This window comes from Haliotis rufescens, unplaced genomic scaffold (assembly GCF_023055435.1).
Source record: "Haliotis rufescens isolate VD_foot unplaced genomic scaffold, xgHalRufe1.0.p SCAF_15, whole genome shotgun sequence".
In the NCBI taxonomy this organism is placed as follows: Eukaryota; Metazoa; Mollusca; class Gastropoda; order Lepetellida; family Haliotidae; genus Haliotis; species Haliotis rufescens.
The window spans coordinates 7,361,836-7,383,449 of NW_025963835.1; the positions used below are offsets into that span (position 1 = coordinate 7,361,836).

Below are 21,614 nucleotides of genomic sequence, written 5' to 3' on the forward strand. Positions count from 1 at the left end.
CTGAAACAAAACAAGCAGGTTAGTGGTAGATCTAACGTCATCAGGACCAGTATATCAGTAGCAACATGGCAGCTGTGGGAGGATAGGATTACTTTGGTGTAACCCACAGGTATAGTTCCAAAAGGGGAAGAATAAAAAATCAGGGTGAATGAGGGATTCTTGACCAGGCGGGCCTGTTTGGAAGTGGAGAAACCAAACACATATGACCTGTTGGTCCTGTTAAGTGAAGGACAAATCAAACACATGACCTGTTGGTCCTGTTCAGTGAAGGACAAACCAAACACACGACCTGCTGGTCCTGTTTAGTGAAAGACAAACCAAACCCACGACCTGTTGGTCCTATTTAGTGAAGGACAAACCAAACACATGGCCTGTTGGTCCTGTTTGGTAAAGGACAAACCAAATCCACGACCTGTTGGTCCTTTTTGGTAAAGGACAAACCAAACACACGACCTGTTGGTCCTGTTTAGTGAAGGACAAACCAAACACACGCCATGTTGGTCCTGTTTGGTAAATGACAAACCAAACACACGCCATGTTGGTCCTGTTTAGTGAAGGACGAAACAAACACACGACCTGTTGGTCCTGTTTGGTAAAGGACAAACCAAATCCACGACCTGTTGGTCCTGTTTGGTAAAGGAGAAACCAAATCCACGACCTGTTGGTCCTGTTATGTAAAGGACAAACCAAACACACGACCTGTTGGTCCTGTTTAGTGAAGGACAAACCAAACACATGGCCTGTTGGTCCTGTTTGGTAAAGGATAAACCAAACCCACGACCTGTTGGTCCTGTTTGGTAAAGGACAAACCAAACACACATGACCTGCTGGGTCTGTTCAGTGAAGGACAAACCAAACACACAACATGTTGGTCCTGTTTGGTTAAGGACAAACCAAACACACGACCTGTTGGTCCTGTTTAGTGAAGGACAAACCAAACACACAGCATGTTGGTCTTGTTTAGTGAAGGACAAACCAAACCCACGACCTGTTGGTCCTGTTTGGTAAAGGACAAATCAAACACACGACATGTTGGTCCTATTTAGTGAAGGACAAACCAAATCCACAACCTGTTGGTCCTGTTTGGTAAAGGACAAACCAAACACACGACATGTTGGTCCTATTTAGTGAAGGACAACCAAACACACGACATGTTGGTCCTATTTAGTGAAGGACAAACCAAACACATGGCCTGTTGGTCCTGTTTGGTAAAGGACAAACCAAACACAGCAAGTTGGCATAATAGTCATGATTTTGAACCTAACATATCATTATTACACTTGTTCTCCCCCAAATTGAGTTTATTATACTTTTTGACGAATTATTTTAATGCATAAAATATCACGGAATATTCACATGAAGCCTTCTACAGCTAGACTTTAATGACCAATGACAGCCAGTTTCAATTCACATGGTGTTAAAATATCCATTACTCAGCGATACAAGGTCTCTTAATGGTTGTTATGTCATTTCAGAGGGGTCATTATCAATCTTTGCAGGTGGAGATAGGGAATTAATAACATGTGTACTGACATTACTTCAGAACTTGAAACACTACAGTGTCACATGAAAATTTTATGAATGTGTGGAGCTTTTACCATGTTTCACTTACTTCTAGACATGACGAAAATGTTGAAGTGAAAACCCACTTCGAAGATTCCCAAGGTGATAACCATAACTCTTTTTCACATGACATTACACTTTTTTTACCCCACTCCAGAAATTTCAAGAAGGGTTGGCATCTCTGCTGGCACTGGGCCACCATCTACTTATCTGCTAGTAACATTTGCCCCTGGGAGACATCTACCAGTCCATCCATCACATGTATCATCACAAACCACAAATTATAGACTGAAAGTCACGATATCAAAAAAAGTGAATTAATTTCCATGTTCAGACATGTTGTATATTTCTGAAATGAATAAAAGCAGCCCTACATTCTTTAGACTATGATGTCTCTGCATTGTAGCCACACTGCTTAAATCAGTCACCCTCTATTATTTAAACAGATTTTGATCTTAAAAATATACCTATCTTAGAAATTGAACTATTAAGTCTACCCCATTTTAAGGGCCATTGTTAAACCTACCCGCTTGTAAGGACTGCCATAGCAGACATCTTTATATCTTCGTTGATTTGCATCGAGCGACATGGAGAGTGGGGAGCCCTCTATACTGCTGCTGGAGGGGGTCCGTGATATGCTGCTGCTGTTGCTGTTGTAGCGTTGTCGTCCGGAGCAGCAGCTGCTGCGCCCATTGCTCCGCAGACGCTGGATGGTAAAGACTTTATGGAGGTCATCAAAACCTCGAGCCATGATCCCTGAAGGTGTGTGTGCAAGGTCAAAGGTGTGTCCAAGTTCATGGAGAGACGCCCCCAGCCCTGTGGCGTAGTTGGCCCAGTAGTACTCCCTGTCACAGAGAAGCATGTTGCTCATCACAAGTCATCCAGGTCAACATGGTCACTTTAAACTCAAAACAGCTGCAATTCAAAGAGTTTCTACTTAACTGTTACTAAAGAAGTTCAGAAACAATGGATACTTATTTTCACTTCATGTAAACTCAGACTCTTATATTTCTTTGTTTGCAGATAATCTGTGTGGAAAATCCTGATAGGTCTGTCAACGTGAAAAAAATAACATGTCAAGTTGCAGGCGAAATATAAAAAAACCAACATGATGCTTTTCATTTTTTCATAGAGACAGTTGAATCGATGAACCAATTTTAAGAAAGGTCTCACCTTATCTATTGAGGAAACAACTAACAAGCTACGAGGATTTATTAAATATCTATTCAGTGTGAAGTTATGGTCCAAAAATGATCAAATAACAACAAAGATACTAGTCCATGTAATTCAGAATCGCATGATACATACAAAATGAAGAACGAGTTTGATCCATCATCCTCGTGTCATTTCACCAAAGCATGATACTCAGCAGTTGTGATTTGGAAAGTTTGCCCCTTCCATTTCAATGAGACAGATGATTCCACTACACATAAATAATGATTTCAAAAAGTGCCCTGCACAAGGAACCTATTTTAACCCTGCCTTTACAATTTTAATCATGCCATGGCACTAAAGTACAAGGAATTTTGAACCCAGCATTGTTAGGTCTCCTGGCCGGAAACATCAGTGGTGCTTCAGCTAGCAAGATGAGTGTTGAGGACATCCTCCCCTTGGGACACCAAGCTTTAAGGCTGGATTGATTTAAATTATGTGGAGAGCTGTGACCACCAAGGCAGTGTCTTTTTCCCCAACACATGAAATGAAACTAGCATGGTATTGTTGACAAATTTGTACATTTGGTCAGATTTCCTTTCATCGTAATTGTCCTGACTACGTCCTGGAATCTGGATATTACCCTCTACTGTCACTATGCTCCCCATATCGTCAAAACACACACATCATCTCTCCTCCAGGGGTAAACACAGTGCCAATCACAAACATGACAGTTTTCCACTGATATCCACAGTCCAATATCTCCAGTCTTTCTACTACTGCAAATCCCAAACCACAACTATTGTCTTTACGACTCTTTGTTTGTACCCTAGTTGAGGCAGTTTCCTTTAGGTAGTTCTTGTTCTTGAAACTATAATCCCTACCCAGATTGAAATTATTAGTAATATCCTCATTCTGCTTTCTTTCCCTGAGAGAAAAAGTGCACTATGAACATTTTCTTTTTTTACATTTCAGCAAAACCACACTGTCAATTGTCGGTCAAGTCAGTTCTTATTTACAATCTCGGGAAGTTTTTACAATCATATCTTTGAAATCCACAAGTTCAGCACTTTTCCAACACATGACTTTGAAAGCTGCATTATAAGCTGACAAGAACTAGCAGGAAGTGCACAGTGAATAACTGCACCATACATATCGTCACAACATTCTGATATTACCAAGCAGAGATTATGTACCTTCACACTACTGTAACCTTCTGTATAAATGTACTGGTGCTTATATTACCAAGCAGAGATTATGTACCTTCACACTACTGTAACCTGCTGTATAAATGTACTGGTTCTTATATTACCAAGCAGAGATTATGTACCTTCACACTACTGTAACCTTCTGTATAAATGTACTGGTTCTTATATTACCAAGCAGAGATTATGTACCTTCACACTACTGTAACCTGCTGTATAAATGTACTGGTTCTTATATTACCAAGCAGAGATTATGTACCTTCACACTACTGTAACCTGCTGTATAAATGTACTGGTTCTTATATTACCAAGCAGAGATTATGTACCTTCACACTACTGTAACCTGCTGTATAAATGTACTGGTTCTTATATTACCAAGCAGAGATTATGTACCTTCACACTACTGTAACCTACTGTATAAATGTACTGGTTCTTATATTACCAAGTAGAGATTATGTACCTTCACACTACTGTAACCTTCTGTATAAATGTACTGGTTCTTATATTACCAAGCAGAGATTATGTACCTTCACACTACTGTAACCTACTGTATAAATGTACTGGTTCTTATATTACCAAGCAGAGATTATGTACCTTCACACTACTGTAACCTGCTGTATAAATGTACTGGTTCTTATATTACCAAGCAGAGATTATGTACCTTCACACTACTGTAACCTGCTGTATAAATGTACTGGTTCTTATATTACCAAGCAGAGATTATGTACCTTCACACTACTGTAACCTGCTGTATAAATGTACTGGTTCTTATATTACCAAGCAGAGATTATGTACCTTCACACTACTGTAACCTTCTGTATAAATGTATTCTTATATTACCAAGCAGAGATTATGTACCTTCACACTACTGTAACCTTCTGTATAAATGTACTGGTTCTTATATTACCAAGCAGAGATTATGTACCTTCACACTACTGTAACCTTCTGTATAACCTGTACTGGTTCTTATATTACCAAGCAGAGATTATGTACCTTCACACTACTGTAACCTGCTGTATAAATGTACTGGTTCTTATATTACCAAGCAGAGATTATGTACCTTCACACTACTGTAACCTGCTGTATAAATGTACTGGTTCTTATATTACCAAGCAGAGATTATGTACCTTCACACTACTGTATCCTGCTGTATAAATGTACTGGTTCTTATATTACCAAGCAGAGATTATGTACCTTCACACTACTGTAACCTACTGTATAAATGTACTGGTTCTTATAATACCAAGCAGAGATTATGTGAACCTAGATCACCAGGCAGACACTTAGACAACAAATAGTCCCTGAAATAAAGGGACACAACAAAACAAAACTTCTAAAGGAACCATCCAGTCTCTTAATTTCAGAAAAAAAGCAGGAAATGGGATGAGTATGTGTAGGCATCTGGAGCTGAGAAGGAGATGAGAGTGGAACATAAATATATGCTTTGGCCATACTTAACCAGCTTCAGTACAGACAGTGAGTCAGTGACTGATCAACACTCATGAAGATAATCAAACCTAGGTATGTTTCTATTGAGCTACATCAGCCCAGGCAATATTGCAATGTAAAGTCATACAACATAGAGATGTTACTTTCACAGCATTCTTACGTCTTAGTGTACAGCCCCAGCATCAACACAGAGATACTTAAACAGACTGACTTGAATTCAACTGATCTTTGTTTGTCTCAGACAATGACAACATCTAACGAAAGTTGCAAGCTGTTCTGAGCTGAATCACTGCAGCTGTTCTCCAAGCCAACACAATCAGCTTGACTGCCTGATCACACCACTTTTCCACACTGCAGCATTACAGATGGTAATATAAAACACTAAATGCTATAAGTGAAAATGTCAGCATTGTATAACTCAACAATAATTGATACTAGGTCAACATATCTTCTGCTGTGATGGACATATTGATGTCTCTGGTGTATGTGACCTTATACTGACGACATCCTGCCTCTCTGGCTCCTCTCTAGTGTTAACACAGAGCTAGTGCTGATGCACTTGTGTTTCTAAGTGTGCAGCTACTGAATATGTGCAGTGTGATTAGCTTCGTTTTGAACTACAGCTTCCTGAACATCGAAGCCCATGCACCACAACAGCTGTGCAGATGGTGACCTCAAGTCTGGCATGGTGATGACGACATTCAACTCAAAATGACATATGTCCTATAACAAACCAAGCAAAATAGGGTTGTGGCACTTGTGACATTATAGTGGTCTTTGTGTTTGACCACAACTATTGGTCACTACTTCTACAATACAAATACCACCAAGCAAATACTGTATTATTCTTAAATTCAGATTAACCGAAGATACAGCCGTCCAGGTTTTTCTTACACTCGTGTAATGTCCGAAGGGAAACCATGCACACATGATATGTTATTGTAGAAAGTAACATTTTCAATATGGTCACCATAGAGGCTACATTTAATCCCCGACCCAATTTCTGTGTTATTGTGCGACCCCACTGCTTTCATCCAGAACCTGCTTCAGACCATGTGGTGGCAGAGACTAAAATATTGTCATAGGACAGATGACCATTGACAAAGCATGGGCTCACATGAATCTAAAACTTCTGTTTCAACCCCTGATGGTACAGCACTGTTTCAGTGTCACTATCAGAAACTAGTGACTCAGAAACATTCATGGTCTGATGACCATCTCTCACGAGAAGTAGGGCTCAATAAACAGACACTGACAAGTTGGATCAATACAAGTGGGATGAGCATATTCATATCAAAGCATCACTATATGCCCTGTGCACTTCAATCTGCTCATCCACATCAACTTATTTGATTAGGGAAGGTTATTCCACTGTGAAACAGGCAGACCTGCTTTTGCTTCCAATGTCATGACAAGAAAACTTTGAATCGCGGCATCAACATGGTGGCAACAAATTATCATGTCTTTATTACAATTGCAAACAAATTAAACTTACAATAAAATAATGTTCCCAAAATGTTTAATCAACAAAGTATTGTTTAAAACAATATGGACAAAATGGTTTTCAATTCATTCCGTCTTACACCATGTTTAGACAGGTTACCTCCCTTACATACTGAGTTTGATAAACACAGTCCTTCCACACTAAATGAGTGGAGTAGCTAGCCTATCCAGGCCACATGGGCACTGAGCCAACTGGAATGAACCAGCACATAGGCACCATCACTATTGCGGTACACTTTCTAACACGTCATGCATTTCAGGGTTTAAATAAAACTAAAACAGAAAAACTAACAACTTATCAGGAATTTAAAAATAAAATAGACCAAAAATGACATGTTATAAACAATTAAGGAAGAGAATATATATGTCAACTTCTTTATTAGATGATTGGCTTCCCTTGTCAGTTTCTACCCTTCGTTATTTTCCACCTTTTGTTATCTTATATCCTTACATGTACATATATATATTCTCTGCCTCATGGCATTCATTCACCTGATGAAGGAGTAAGCATATACTCCGAAGCGTTGTGTTCCTAATAATAAAGAAGTTGTCATGCATATATTCTCTTCCTTATGTGTATCACTTCTAAATGCCTTTCAAAGACCTTATAAACAATTGTTTAGAAAATAGAAATGCATGTACTTTCTATTCAATTACCCATAAGACCCATAGACTGTTCAGAAAACTATTACACATAGACAGGGATGCTTCACAAATGAGCAAATCTCATAACGATTTACCCTGTTTCCATACACTGTGTGTGATAGAATCAGCACTAATGGGGGCATTACATTCACCAGGGCACACTTGCACAAAGCAATCTTAGCGCAAGGACTATTGTAAGCCTATGTTCAAGCATGGGAGTTACTATCATCTTAGTGCTAAGATTGCTTTGTGCAAGTAGGCCCAGGTTGTACATGTTCCTGTACAGCAGTTTACTGTAGCTCCAGAAAGGCCTGCTCGTACAACTGAACCCATTGGATGTCAAGGTCTGGAAACATGCACACACATGAAACATTTTATTCCTTCAACAAAAATACACCAACTCAAAGTTTGTGATGTCTTCTTAATGCAGTTTCTGTAGTAGATATATTAGGGCATCAAGAGTAGCTCACAGCCAAGCAGAAAGCAGTTTGGACGGTATTCCCTTAAAAGAAATAGACGAGGCAATCTCCGTTCAAATGAACATCCATTCTAAAAATCAAACCCATGTCAGATCCTTGACAAGCCCTCCTTAAATACAAGATCAACAAATGTGAAAATGGATCACTAAAATGTGGAATTTGTTTGCAAGACAAGCCCTTAAACCAACACAGTGATGCCGTGCTGATTGCAGTTGACATAGGGAGCCAAGACCAATATGAGGGAGTTATCCCCAACACCAATGGTGCCAACACCTTAAATCAATCGGGCCAAGGCCCGTTGGGGCCAGAGACCTGAACTTTCTCCTGTCATTTCCACACCACTAATTAATTGAAGATTTCATCAGCCTGGCATCAGTGGGACAGTACATCCTGTCTAGTCACTTAAGTGTCTCATCATGCTCTCAGTAGTCTGGTCAGTTTGCAGACTCTTGGAGGCTAAGAGAACAGGTCGCTTAGCAGATTACTCAAACACTAGCCGAGGAGACTGGTTGTGGAGCTAGCTCTCCAGACATGACCACCTTCTGGAGTTTATTGTAGCATGCCAGTCCACAACAGGCATTCAGTACTCAAGTTCATCAATTTATGGCCATTGCAATCATTTTAGCTGGAGTTACTTGTTCCCAGATGTCTTCTTCAGAGAAACTGGTTATTGTCCCACACAAGAGTGGCTGGTGGTGGTTCATGTCATCAAAGACTTACAGAACATCATCAACACATCATCTCCACACCAAAATGCATATTTGTTTCCACTTACATGGACTTAAACAGTTGCTCACATAACTGTTTACATGATTGCCCTTGTGTCAGTACACTAACAGGGAGGGGAGCTACCAAACTTGCAGACTGGAACACTGGTGGTTCCTGGATGAGGTATCCATGTAGGGTGGCCACGTTCCACTAGAACAAGACAAGATCTGGAAGAAGCTGTTGAGTCTGAATGGAGTGTCAGGCATCAACCCCCTGCATTATGGTATAACATAGGCTAAAATGCCAATTTCAGCTCAATGGATTCCAGCAGCTCATAACTACAAGATGAATATATGTCATCATAAGCAGTACAATACCGAACGTGCAGAATGAGAACACATTATACAGAGCAGCAGGCACATTGTCAGCTGGATTACCTTTCATGGCCTAAGATGCATGAAATAGCCCCACTATTGATTACACAAGGAGGTACAAGTGACACAGCCTGGCCTGCAGTGTGCAGCAGCAACAGACACAGATCAATCCCATCATCAGGCCTAATCACCAGACCAGGACAATTGGCATGTCCCTTCCTGACAGTTCTTCTTCCTAAATGACCATGTACCATCAGCAACGTGCCCTATGAAGGAAGGAAACTGGTCTCGCAAGTCATCAGTCAATGAATATGAAGACTGACAGCTTGCATGGGCCTATTCTGTTAAACCTATTTTCCCTGTTTTTTGCTTTTCAGTATTGACTTTCAAGGATGGTTTCTCAAAGAATAGAACAATGTAGGAGCAGGGAAAATATACAAACCTGTGAGAATTGTCCTATATTACATCAAGAAACTAGCAGCGTGGGAACAAAAGGGTAGAATAGGTTCTAATGGGAATTGGCTGGTCGCAATGGGTGACACATGCCCTAACTATCTAGTGGAGCTCATGCTATCGACCATGCAAGAATGAGACTCTATGCCAACTAATGTGGATTGGCTGGTCGCAATGGGTGACACGTGCCCTAACTATCTAGTGGAGCTCATGCTATCGACCATGCAAGAATGAGACTCTATGCCAACTAATGTGGATTGGCTGGTCGCAATGGGTGACACATTCCCTTACTATCTAGTGGAGCTCATGCTATCGACCATGCATGAACGAGACTCTATGATCTAACATGATATGTCTTGAATAGTGTAGACTGCTATGAAAAAGAAGATTCACACGCACGCACGCACACACACACACGCACACATATACACCTCACGCACACACACACGCACACATTAAGAAACTCAATCATGCTGACATGGAAGAATGAGATTTTCTTGTTTGAATGACAATATTTCTCATGAGGAAATAGTTCAGATTCAAAGAATGAACATGAAATCCAGATCATTACCAATGTACATCCACATCACATAAGCTTCCCACTTGCTGTCTGCACAAGAACCAACCTAACCAGTGATGGGACTCAATAATTACATGATCTAAGTTATCAACTGTGCATTTCAACTTTCTTTCCATTTCTGATTGTGTTCTGAGCCTGCATAGGGCAGGCAGGAAATGAACTGTCTGGATCCGAGACTGCCGAGACTGGGCAAGAGTTAAGCCCATTCGCCGGCCTGTCACTGTGCTGGTCCTCAGTTGTTGGGCTACTACACCACACAAACATTAATAACAGCATTAACACATTACAAGGAAGGTGAAGAATCCTTTCATTCAGTAACTGCCATCCATCTGGAAGTACTAACGTTGCTGGACCTCCATACAACACGTACTCCATTCAGTTATAATGAACACAGTGAGAAAAGAGCACTAAAGTATATATACAATTAATAATCCCTGCACAAATCATTAAAATGTGTAACAGACGATCTATTTCATATATACGCTGTAAGGAATGGAGAGGAGCAACAAGAGTTTTCCTCAGGAGATGATCTCGGGGTGACCACAGTCATTGCTTCTCACTACAGTGCAGGGATCCAAGAAATCAATGTTCCCATCGCTAGAGGCCGCTCTGCTTACACTAAATGAGTGAAGCAAACACTAAAATGCTTGTGGAACAAGCACCAGAGCCATAAGTATAGATTGATGCTGAGAAGTATAGCAACACATTTCACAGCTAATCACCCTCTGGACACACGCCATTGCTGGCTCGCCTACAGCTCCCCCTCCAATAAACCAGACAGGATCTTCTTGGAGTACGCCAGGAAACCTGCTACATGGGTTCTTCCTTGAGGTCTGGCTATAATGGCTCCAGAGAATATATTGTGCGTGTGAAATGAAAGTTTTTGGAGGGGTGGTAAAGGTTACTAACTCGATCTTCATATTTTATTTGGTATGTTGCATAAGGACACTTCTTTCTATCCACACTTACTATCCAATAAACTGCAAAACATTATGTTACTACCAGGCATTCATTAAAACCAAATTCCATATGTTTGACCAGAAACATAGGTATGAACTACACGTAAATCACATATATGCTGACACACAGACAGCCTTTAGTTATCCCTATTATGTACAATTAGATGTTTAGATCAATATCTTCAATTTGTTTGATAAAGGATCTGCCATCTTTACTTTTTAACAAATATATTTTACTCAAACTTTACTGTATTTTTTAAAAATAAAACATATTAGTTTATTAACAAATCTGAACTGAAGTACACCATTTAATCCTGTTACTGAAGTACACCATTTAATCCTGTTACTGATCTATTTCACAAAAGTGTTTAGAGTAGATTTTGATCTTGCTTTACGGTTTTAATTTCTTTATTCAGTCAATCACTAATTGGTCACTGTCAAATGGTGAGACAGCTGCACAGCCCTTATTTCATGCTGACACATCAAACATGTCAAATTATATGTTATCACTTACTGTTTCTAAATAGCTCATAAACAACATGGTTATATAATGCAATGCTCCATTTCATATGGTACCAAGTTTATTAAATAGCTGATTACATGCATAAAATATCTGCAGTAATGAATTTAGCTTCTTACCACCCATACTGACATCAATGGATTCAAACCTCTTTAGCAAATTCAGGTGTTATCATTGGTGGGAACAAGTAGGTGAAGTTTCGTCTTCACTGTTCAAGTTATTTTTTCATAATAAAGCACAAATTGCCTATCAATCTTTAACAAGAGCTTGGGGAGGAGTGCTCACTGTCACAGCTTCAAGAGCCTTCATAATAAAGCAAAAGTATCCATAAATACAAGGCAAGAACTTGGTCATGCTTGCCATAAAAGGTGACTATGCTTGTCGAAAGAGGCGACTAACAGGATCGGGTGGTCAGGCTGGCTGACTTGGTTGATGCATGTCATCGTATCCCAATTGCGTGGATTGGTGCTCATGACATCAGTCACTGGACTGTCTGGTCCAGACTCGATTATATACAGACCGCAGTCATATAGCTGGAATATTGCTGAGCGCGGCGTTAAACAACAAACAAACAAACAAAGCAAGAGCGTGGGGGAGGACTGCTCACTGTCACAGCTTCAGGAACCTTCACATTAAAGCACATCGTATCTATCAATATGAGGCAAGAGCATGGGGGAGGACTGCTCACTGTCACAGCTTCAAAAGCCTTCACATTAAAGCACATCATATCTATCAATGTGAGGCAAGAGTATGGGGAGGACCGCGCACTGTCACAGCTTCAGGAACCTTCACAATAAAGCATGGAACATCTATATCTATGAACATGATAAAGGAGCATAGGGAGGACTGCAAACACGCAGTGTCAGCTTCAAGGACTTTAACAAAGACCAAAGCACCACACATCTATCAATATAAGGTAAAGCTTGGGGGGGATAAGAGCAACAAATTGACTCAGTGCTCTAAATTAGGTGTAACAGTAAAACACTTGAGGACACAACTGAGAAAGTAATCGTGATAGATTGGTCTAGCGAACACTAACACAAAGGTCAGGACTTCTGCTGCCCAACATTGGCCTGAAATATGCCTTCACACTGTTCCTTGATTCAGTGGCTCACTATGGGTTTCCACTGTCATAAACACAACCCATGTCTTCTTATTCCTGTCACTATCCTCAATCAACATAGCTTCTATCATGAGTGAGTGAGTTAATGTTGCTTAAACCTTCAGTCAGCTAAAGTAGCAGCCATATCAGTGGCATGTAATTAATCAAGACTGGACCAGACAATCTAGGTTCTGAAAGCATGGGTAACAATCAGGGTACAATACTGATCCCCGTTTTAGTTGACACTGATAAGCAAGAGGCAGGGGAGATCTGACATGGAACACCCACAGGGTTTGGAAGGGAAAACGGATTCATCCTGGTGGAAGACCGAAAATTATTTACCAATTCTGACAGTTAAAATTACCACCCATTTTTTTGTCAAGGTGATTAAAGAGCTAGATTCCATAGACCGAGAATGAAACTCAGCTCATGGAACAAACACAAGGCCTTAAAATCAGGAATTATCTGACTATATATTTTTCTTTAAAAAAATCTACAAACATTATTAGCCATCAGGTGAAATTGGAAAGTTTAAATCAGTATTAACAATACATACCTGTCAACTCTCACACATCTCGTGTGAGTCTCACACATTTATCACCTATGTCACGCTCTCACGCAAGGTTGGGAAATTCTCACGCATTCATATAAAATGTAGATAAAAATATAGTTTTTCAGAATACATGCTCTCTAAGGCCATTAAAATGGTCTTAAAATCATTCAAAGCCAGTTTTCGCCCCCCCTGCGCCCCCCACCAGGGCTTGCAGCCCCTGCACCCTAGCTTCTCACTCATTTAGACATCCAGGGGTTGACAGCTATGACAATATTGTGATCAGAAACAGAATTCTTACAACTGAGCGATACATCTAAAAGCAATACATCAGAAAGAATACTGATGTAATCCTCTGCACACTGTATATTTACCACAATGATGGAGTTCATGTGCAAGCCATTCCCTCACCACAACAGAAAACCTGACACAGGGTTACATAATCTCCTGCGTAATGCTGTTGAGATGTTTCAAATATCCAGACTCTGTCTGGCCTGTTAGTAAGGTCATGACACTGTCTGTCAAGTCATTTAACAATATTTTGAGATCAGAGCACAACATAGTTAACATGTAAAACATATTGAAGCCTTCAGTTTCTTGTCTGAGGCTGATGTATGCATCATGCAAATCATTTTCACTTGGTTAGGATCATTCATATAAATAAGTACTGTAGTCAGCACATAGCATCTTCCCTGCTTAATATTCAGTACCCACACTCAACAGAAAACATTAACATGAAAGAAACTGAAAGATATTATTCTACTTTCTTCATCACGCTAATGATTAGTCGCTGTACATTAAAGTGTATGGAATGTTAACAGACTTTCCAGTTTATTACAAAGCCACGCAAAAAGAGATATCCTTTCTGACAGCATAAGCCTATTTGTTTAGCCAGGGATCTCCTGAACCTGCGAGTCTATGTACGGCTTACATGAGAGTCCAGACAGTTCATTCCTTCTTGTGAAGTCCAGCAAAACCACAAACAAGGTCTGGTATGGAAACACTTGAGGGCTAGGCAGCCCCTAGATGGCTCATATTGATAGATCGATCTCACACGGACTTATGGCCAGTAATTGTGCCTCCGGTCAATGGATAATCACTTCCTTGGCCCTTCTAATCTACAGTCAAATCAGCCACTACAACAACAGGCTCTTCTAACTAGCTTTACTAAGTACTGCAAGAAACATGAGGTTTGTTTATTGTTAGCTTGTAACAAAAGGCACCAAGGCTGACTGTGTGTTCCATCATGAGGCAAGCAACTTTGAACGCCTGCATCCATTACATGAATCACTCACTGAGTATCAGGCAAAGGTCTCATTCTTCTCTTGATATTGAACATATCCATGATAGATTTTGCAAATGTATCATTGGATTGAACAGAAATACACCTAACATTGTACCCTGAAAAAGTGTGAAACGATGCTCTGTTAAAACACACTTCATTATTAAAGAATGGTAAAATTCTAGCTAAGATTATTGACACAACAAAGTGACTTGATATTGAATAAAACTTACATTTTTATATCAAAAACTGAAGATGATGGTACTTGGCAGGCCTTTAACCCCCTGGATGACAGAGGGACATGTATGTCCCTCCGCTACAACCCTTACTTTAACCCCCTGGATGACAGAGGGACATGTATGTCCCTCCGCTACAACCCTTACTTTAACCCCCTGGATGCCAGAGGGACATGTATGTCCCTCCTCTACAACCCTTACTTTAACCCCCTGGATGCCAGAGGGACATGTATGTCCCTCCTCTACAACCCTTACTTTAACCCCTGGATGCCAGAGGGACATGTATGTCCTTCCTCTACAACCCTCACTTTAACCCCCTGGATGCCAGAGGGACATGTATGGTCCTCCTCTACAACCCTTACTTTAACCCCCTGGATGCCAGAGGGACATGTATGTCCCTCCTCTACAACCCGCACTTTAACCCCCTGGATGCCAGAGGGACATGTATGTCCCTCCTCTACAACCCTCACTTTGAAGTCGAATAAAATTCAAAATACATCACCCACACAGATACACTTCACAGTTTTGAATAAGGTGGGGAATTCCTTGTTCTGTGATATCATCCACTGGCATTTTAGGCCAAGCAAAAGTACTGAAAATGACCTCTGAAAATTAGGTACATCGTAAATGTCGCCATTTTTTACACATTACTAAATCTCCACTCCCGGCGTTATTTACAGCATGTTTTGACATATAAATTTCTGATATATACTCGGAGAAATGAATTTCAAAAATAGCATATTAGTGATCACGGGTATCTGTCTTTTATGAAATGACCAACGATCATTCCAACACGTCTCCGATAACCCTAGAATCGACTTACATGTTACATTTATGTATATACGATCCCTGAATCAACGAAAGTGCACACGATCATTGTATCATGCTGTTTACAGTTTCAGTTATGATGTAGATTTTGCATATCTTTTATACATTTTTTCACACAATTAATTTCACTTCGGATATTTGTCAATGTTCAAAATGATATCAAATTCATACGTAAATATAGGCCACAACATGTGTGAACGAACCTTTGATAACCTCCTGTTTGTTTGAACATTATTTACATAAGAATTGATAGGAAAATTTATAGTGTTGAATACGATATCTCTTTCCTTTGGACAAGCGTTACAAGATGAAGTGTGAATGTAACTGCAGCATGTACGTATTTCTTGGGATGTGTAATAGTCAATATTATAAGTTCATATAACCAATGTCTATGAATATCCGTTTCATTTTATTTTATAACTAAAACTGAAAATATTACTTTAACAAAATGGATAATATTTTTCATTAAAATATATGCACACATTTCTGAAAGAATTGTCTTATTCTTGGAATTGTTTTTTACGTCGTTTGATACACAGAGCAGTGATATCTAATGATTCGCCAGGTGCGCGTTAGTCAGAAACAATTTAAAAACTATTCCTCTTGTTTTGCATTACATAATCAATGGATTCATTCTTTTTTCAATATTGTGATCACAAGATATTTAAACTGTTTACTTTATTTCTCCAGGAATCGTAAAAAGTAAAAAATAAAAACCCATGCCATGTACCCCGTTGGTTCAACCTTATACGATTATCCTGATAATTCTATACCAATAGAGCTTTCTTCGCATCTTTTATTGTGTAATTCTGAGACAAGAAGAAAAGAAATAATAACATAATAATGAACAAATATATGTTGAATTTGGAATATAATTTTGGTTGTTTTGAAATATTCTTTTGGGTATTTCATTGTGTAAATTGATGCCAAACAGGTGCGCGTCTTGTCCAATTAAGATACACGATAAACTATCTAATCGAAGTGTCAAATTCCGTTTTACACATCGAGATTTTGCAAACCATGAACGAACATTAGGGGAGATATGTATTAATCAAAATACCAGTGTCGTCTTTCTCCGACGTTATCAGAGACATAAAACCAGCCATGACGTCAAATAGAAAGGTGGTTTTTTTTAGGTATTTCATTACATTTGATGATAAGGCAAGTGCTCCATTAATAATGGTGCAACATTTGTCAAATTACACTAACACATTCAGTAGAATGTTGGAATATAAGGACAAAGACAAAGGTTAGATAGGGTCATCCATTTCTCTATTACCTTATTTTTATGTAGTACGATTTCTTATGGGTTTTTTTTATAACTAAACGTATACAGTTTCAATATTGATATTTGTGTTGGAATAGTTTGGTTCCTCATGAACAAAACAACATGAAAATATATTGTCCTTACCCACATCTAATTCTCACCAAGTGACCTGAGTTACAATAAACTAGTGCTAAGCATAGCGGAGTTATCCCCCCTTTTCTTTGTACGTGTGTTGTATGTCGAATGTTGAATGTATGTCGTTATACATACACATATTATTCCATTTGATAAATAATTATGTCGTTCAGATATTAGGCAGTATCTTTTTTGTTCACAGTTGCCGTAAAGATTCTAAATTTAAAAATATCGTCGCACAGTACTTTTATAGGTGTACGATAACACAGAATAAATTCTCGGACAACACTTAGAAGTGTCTGTTTTTAAAACCGGTTTAATATTTGCAGTTAAATTTACACCGTCAAATAGGAAATTTAATATTCTCCACCTCTGCGTAATTCTATAGCTGGAGGTAGATCCAGTGCTGCGTGAGGGCAATTCTTGCACAACCTTCACTTTTCCAATCTTAGGAAAATGTGCGTCAGAAAAAAAACTCAGCATCCAGAGTGTTAATGTCATGACATTGTTTTACACCTACAGAAAGTGTCAAATCACAAACTGTGTGCACAACAAGCCATGCTGCCTATTTCCATTCTTCCATTCATTCAGAGAAGGGTGAAGTTACTTCAGCATGTAAGTGTATTTGCAGGCATCTGTTCCCCCAACTCTGTCAATACAGTCTGATGAGACGTTACCTCTCCCCTTTCCCGGTACTACCTGTACACAGTGAAACCCACATCATGTAGTTGAATCAGTCAAATTACAAACAGAAAAGATATAGGGAAATTACAGGTAACTTGTGTCCCGATTAACTCAGCTAATCACCACATAACCATTTTGCTACAAGAAATTCTCATTGTTATATCATGTTGATGTGAATACATACTCCTCAATGTTCATGACTTGCAATTACTGTTTCATGTGCCTAGCCTGGGAACCTAGGGGAAGGGAGGGAGGGGGGAGAGGAGGGGGAAGAGGAGGGGGAGGAGGGGGAGAGAAGGGGGAGGGAAGGGGAACAGAGGGGGATTGATGCAGCTTCATCAGGCGACATGATCCTGGGTTACAACTCCCATGTTCAGCCCTGAGTGTCAGCTGCAGGGCAGTGTCACACTATATAATAAATCAGCCAGTAACTATGACTACTATATGCTTGCTTCACCCCCATTACAGATTGGATTTACACTTTCTGTATCCTGGCAACACTATAGATTGACAGACATATGTTCATGAATGATGACAATGATGCGTATGATCTTACTGCATGTTCTTTTTCACCTCCAGGTCAATGAAATTACACTATTTGCAGATGCATCATTCCCCCCCTAAGTCTATGCAGTCCCTGAAGGATTGCCTCCTTGTTCTTTGGAGGATTCAGTTAATGAGCTTACCAGCTCACAAGTAGGTACACAAAGACCAAACACAGCTCAATCCTGCTCAATTAGCATTGCAAGACTACCATGGTAAACAGCAAACTTGGTGTATTCCTACAGAATTCCCTGTACATGGCCTCAGGGCAATGTGCTTAATCAAGGTCTTTGAGTCACAACTGATGGCCACACATAAGCATATCTCTGATTGTCATTAATTTTATATTGTTGGCTGTGATCTAGTGGCCAGCGCTGTGGATCATAAAGAGGACTGGCATATTGGCCAAATTAATCTTGTCAGCAGAATTAACGAGCTCCCCTCCTGGGACCAGGTCACTGCGGGCATTGCCCTGCAATAAACGTTTACAAGCTTAGTCCTGATCTGGTTCCAGGAAATATTATTGTCAAATACTGCAACCTTTAACACGAACTTAGCGTGCCTTTAACAAGTTAAAATGTCAGTGTTTATGACCTTATAAGCGTATTATGATCTCTCAAATATTAATGTTATTTGGAAATAGTAAAAAACAATAAGGAAATGCATGCAGTTGATGTTGCATCTGTTATTTTATACATGTTTAGCCCAAAACTGTTAACCCACCTGCATCTATTGTCAACCCACCTGTATCTACTGTAAACCCACCTGTATCTACTGTAAACCTACCTGTATCTACTGTAAACCTACCTGTATCTACTGTAAACCCACCTGTATCTACTGTAAACCCACCTGTATCTACTGTAAACCTACCTGTATCTACTGTAAACCTACCTGTATCTACTGTAAACCCACCTGTATCTACTGTAAACCCACCTGTATCTACTGTAAACCTACCTGTATCTACCGTAAATCTACCTGTATCTACTGTCAACCCACCTGTATCTACTGTAAACCCACCTGTATCTACTGTAAACCTACCTGTATCTACTGTAAACCTACCTGTATCTACTGTCAACCCACCTGTATCTACTGTCAACCCACCTGTATCTACTGTTGACCTATCTGTATCTACTGTCAACCTACCTGTATCTACTGTTGACCTATCTGTATCTACTGTCAACCTACCTGTACCTACTGTTGACCTATCTGTATCTACTGTCAACCTACCTGTATCTACTGTTGACCTATCTGTATCTACTGTCAACCTACCTGTATCTACTGTTGACCTATCTGTATCTACTGTCAACCTACCTGTATCTACTGTTGACCTATCTGTATCTACTGTCAACCTACCTGTATCTACTGTTGACCTATCTGTATCTACTGTCAACCTACCTGTATGCACTGTCAACCTACCTGTATGCACTGTCAACCTACCTGTATGCACTGTCGACCTACCTGTACGCACTTTCGGCCTACTTGTATGCACTGTCAACCTACTTGTATGCACTGTCAACCTACCTGTATGCACTGTCAACCTACCTGTATGCACTGTCAACCTACTTGTATGCACTGTCGACTTACCTGTATGCACTGTCAACCTACCTGTATGCACTGTCGACTTACCTGTATGCACTGTCAACCTACCTGTATGCACTGTCGACCTACCTTTATGCACTGTCGACCTACCTGTACGCACTGTCGACCTACCTTTATGCAGTGTCGACCTACCTGTATCTACTGACAACCTACCTTTATGCACTGTCGACCTGCCTGTATGCACTGTTGACCTACCTGTATGCACTGTCATCCATGTACTTCCTCCTGTTGATCTTGCGGCAGTCGGTGAGGCGTGTGTACACTTCCTCCAGACTCTCAGCCCACGTGTGAAGATTCCCGGTCCCAAACAGTGCCAGTCCACCGCCACCTGGAACATGTTACATGCAAGTCTAGAAATTGGCTCACTGCAAAAACTTCACCATGAAATCAGTAAATATATTTAAAACTCTTACCATTGGCTTAAAAAAGTCACATTCCTTAAATAAGGCAAAAATCTTGAACATCACTCAAAGAGGCATCTGCGGTTGGAACTACCGCACTGAGTGGGCGGGGCTTATACGCGTGATCTGACAGGTCAACATGACGTCATGATAACACACAAATTTCATTGGTGAATGCGTAAACGGGTGATGTCATGTAAACACCCACCCACGGGGGCCGTTTGACCATAAGGACGTAAGTTTTAATGGTAATAAATATCCATCAAACAATTCCAAGACTATTCAACAAAATCGTAGGCCTTTGGATTCAAAACCTACCTGCCATGTCGTCTTCACATCTTCATAAAATGATACAGTGGAATATCCACAATTAATATCCACAGGGGTTAAAGTAAGGGTTGTAGAGGAGGGACATACATGTCCCTCTGGCATCCAGGGGGTTAAAGTAAGGGTTGTAGAGGAGGGACATACATGTCCCTCTGGCATCCAGGGGGTTAAAGTAAGGGTTGTAGCGGAGGGACATACATGTCCCTCTGTCATCCAGGGGGTTAAAGGCCTGCCAAGTACCATCATCTTCAGTTTTTGATATAAAAATGTAAGTTTTATTCAATATCAAGTCACTTTGTTGTGTCAATAATCTTAGCTAGAATTTTACCATTCTTTGATAATGAAGTGTTTTTTAACAGAGCATCGTTTCACACTTTTTCAGGGTACAATGTTAGGTGTATTTCTGTTCAATCCAATGATACATTTGCAAAATCTATCATGGATATGTTCAATATCAAGAGAAGAATGAGACCTTTGCCTGATACTCAGTGAGTGATTCATGTAATGGATGCAGGCGTTCAAAGTTGCTTGCCTCATGATGGAACACACAGTCAGCCTTGGTGCCTTTTGTTACAAGCTAACAATAAACAAACCTCATGTTTCTTGCAGTACTTAGTAAAGCTAGTTAGAAGAGCCTGTTGTTGTAGTGGCTGATTTGACTGTAGATTAGAAGGGCCAAGGAAGTGATTATCCATTGACCGGAGGCACAATTACTGGCCATAAGTCCGTGTGAGATCGATCTATCAATATGAGCCATCTAGGGGCTGCCTAGCCCTCAAGTGTTTCCATACCAGACCTTGTTTGTGGTTTTGCTGGACTTCACAAGAAGGAATGAACTGTCTGGACTCTCATGTAAGCCGTACATAGACTCGCAGGTTCAGGAGATCCCTGGCTAAACAAATAGGCTTATGCTGTCAGAAAGGATATCTCTTTTTGCATGGCTTTGTAATAAACTGGAAAGTCTGTTAACATTCCATACACTTTAATGTACAGCGACTAATCATTAGCGTGATGAAGAAAGTAGAATAATATCTTTCAGTTTCTTTCATGTTAATGTTTTCTGTTGAGTG

General features: G+C 40.0%; 1 protein-coding gene across 2 annotated transcripts in view; it reads right to left on the reverse strand.

Moving 5' to 3' along the window:
• Positions 1-21,614, reverse strand: part of LOC125380040 — a 99,162-nt gene that overhangs the window by 18,202 nt on the left and 59,346 nt on the right. For both annotated transcript variants that reach the window (XM_048396098.1, XM_048396097.1), the window contains exons 3-4: positions 20,012-20,144; positions 2,090-2,408 (exon numbers count right to left, since the gene is read on the reverse strand). In XM_048396098.1, the coding sequence (XP_048252055.1) occupies positions 2,090-2,408; positions 20,012-20,144 (452 nt within the window). The remainder of the gene's footprint in view (positions 1-2,089; positions 2,409-20,011; positions 20,145-21,614) is intronic.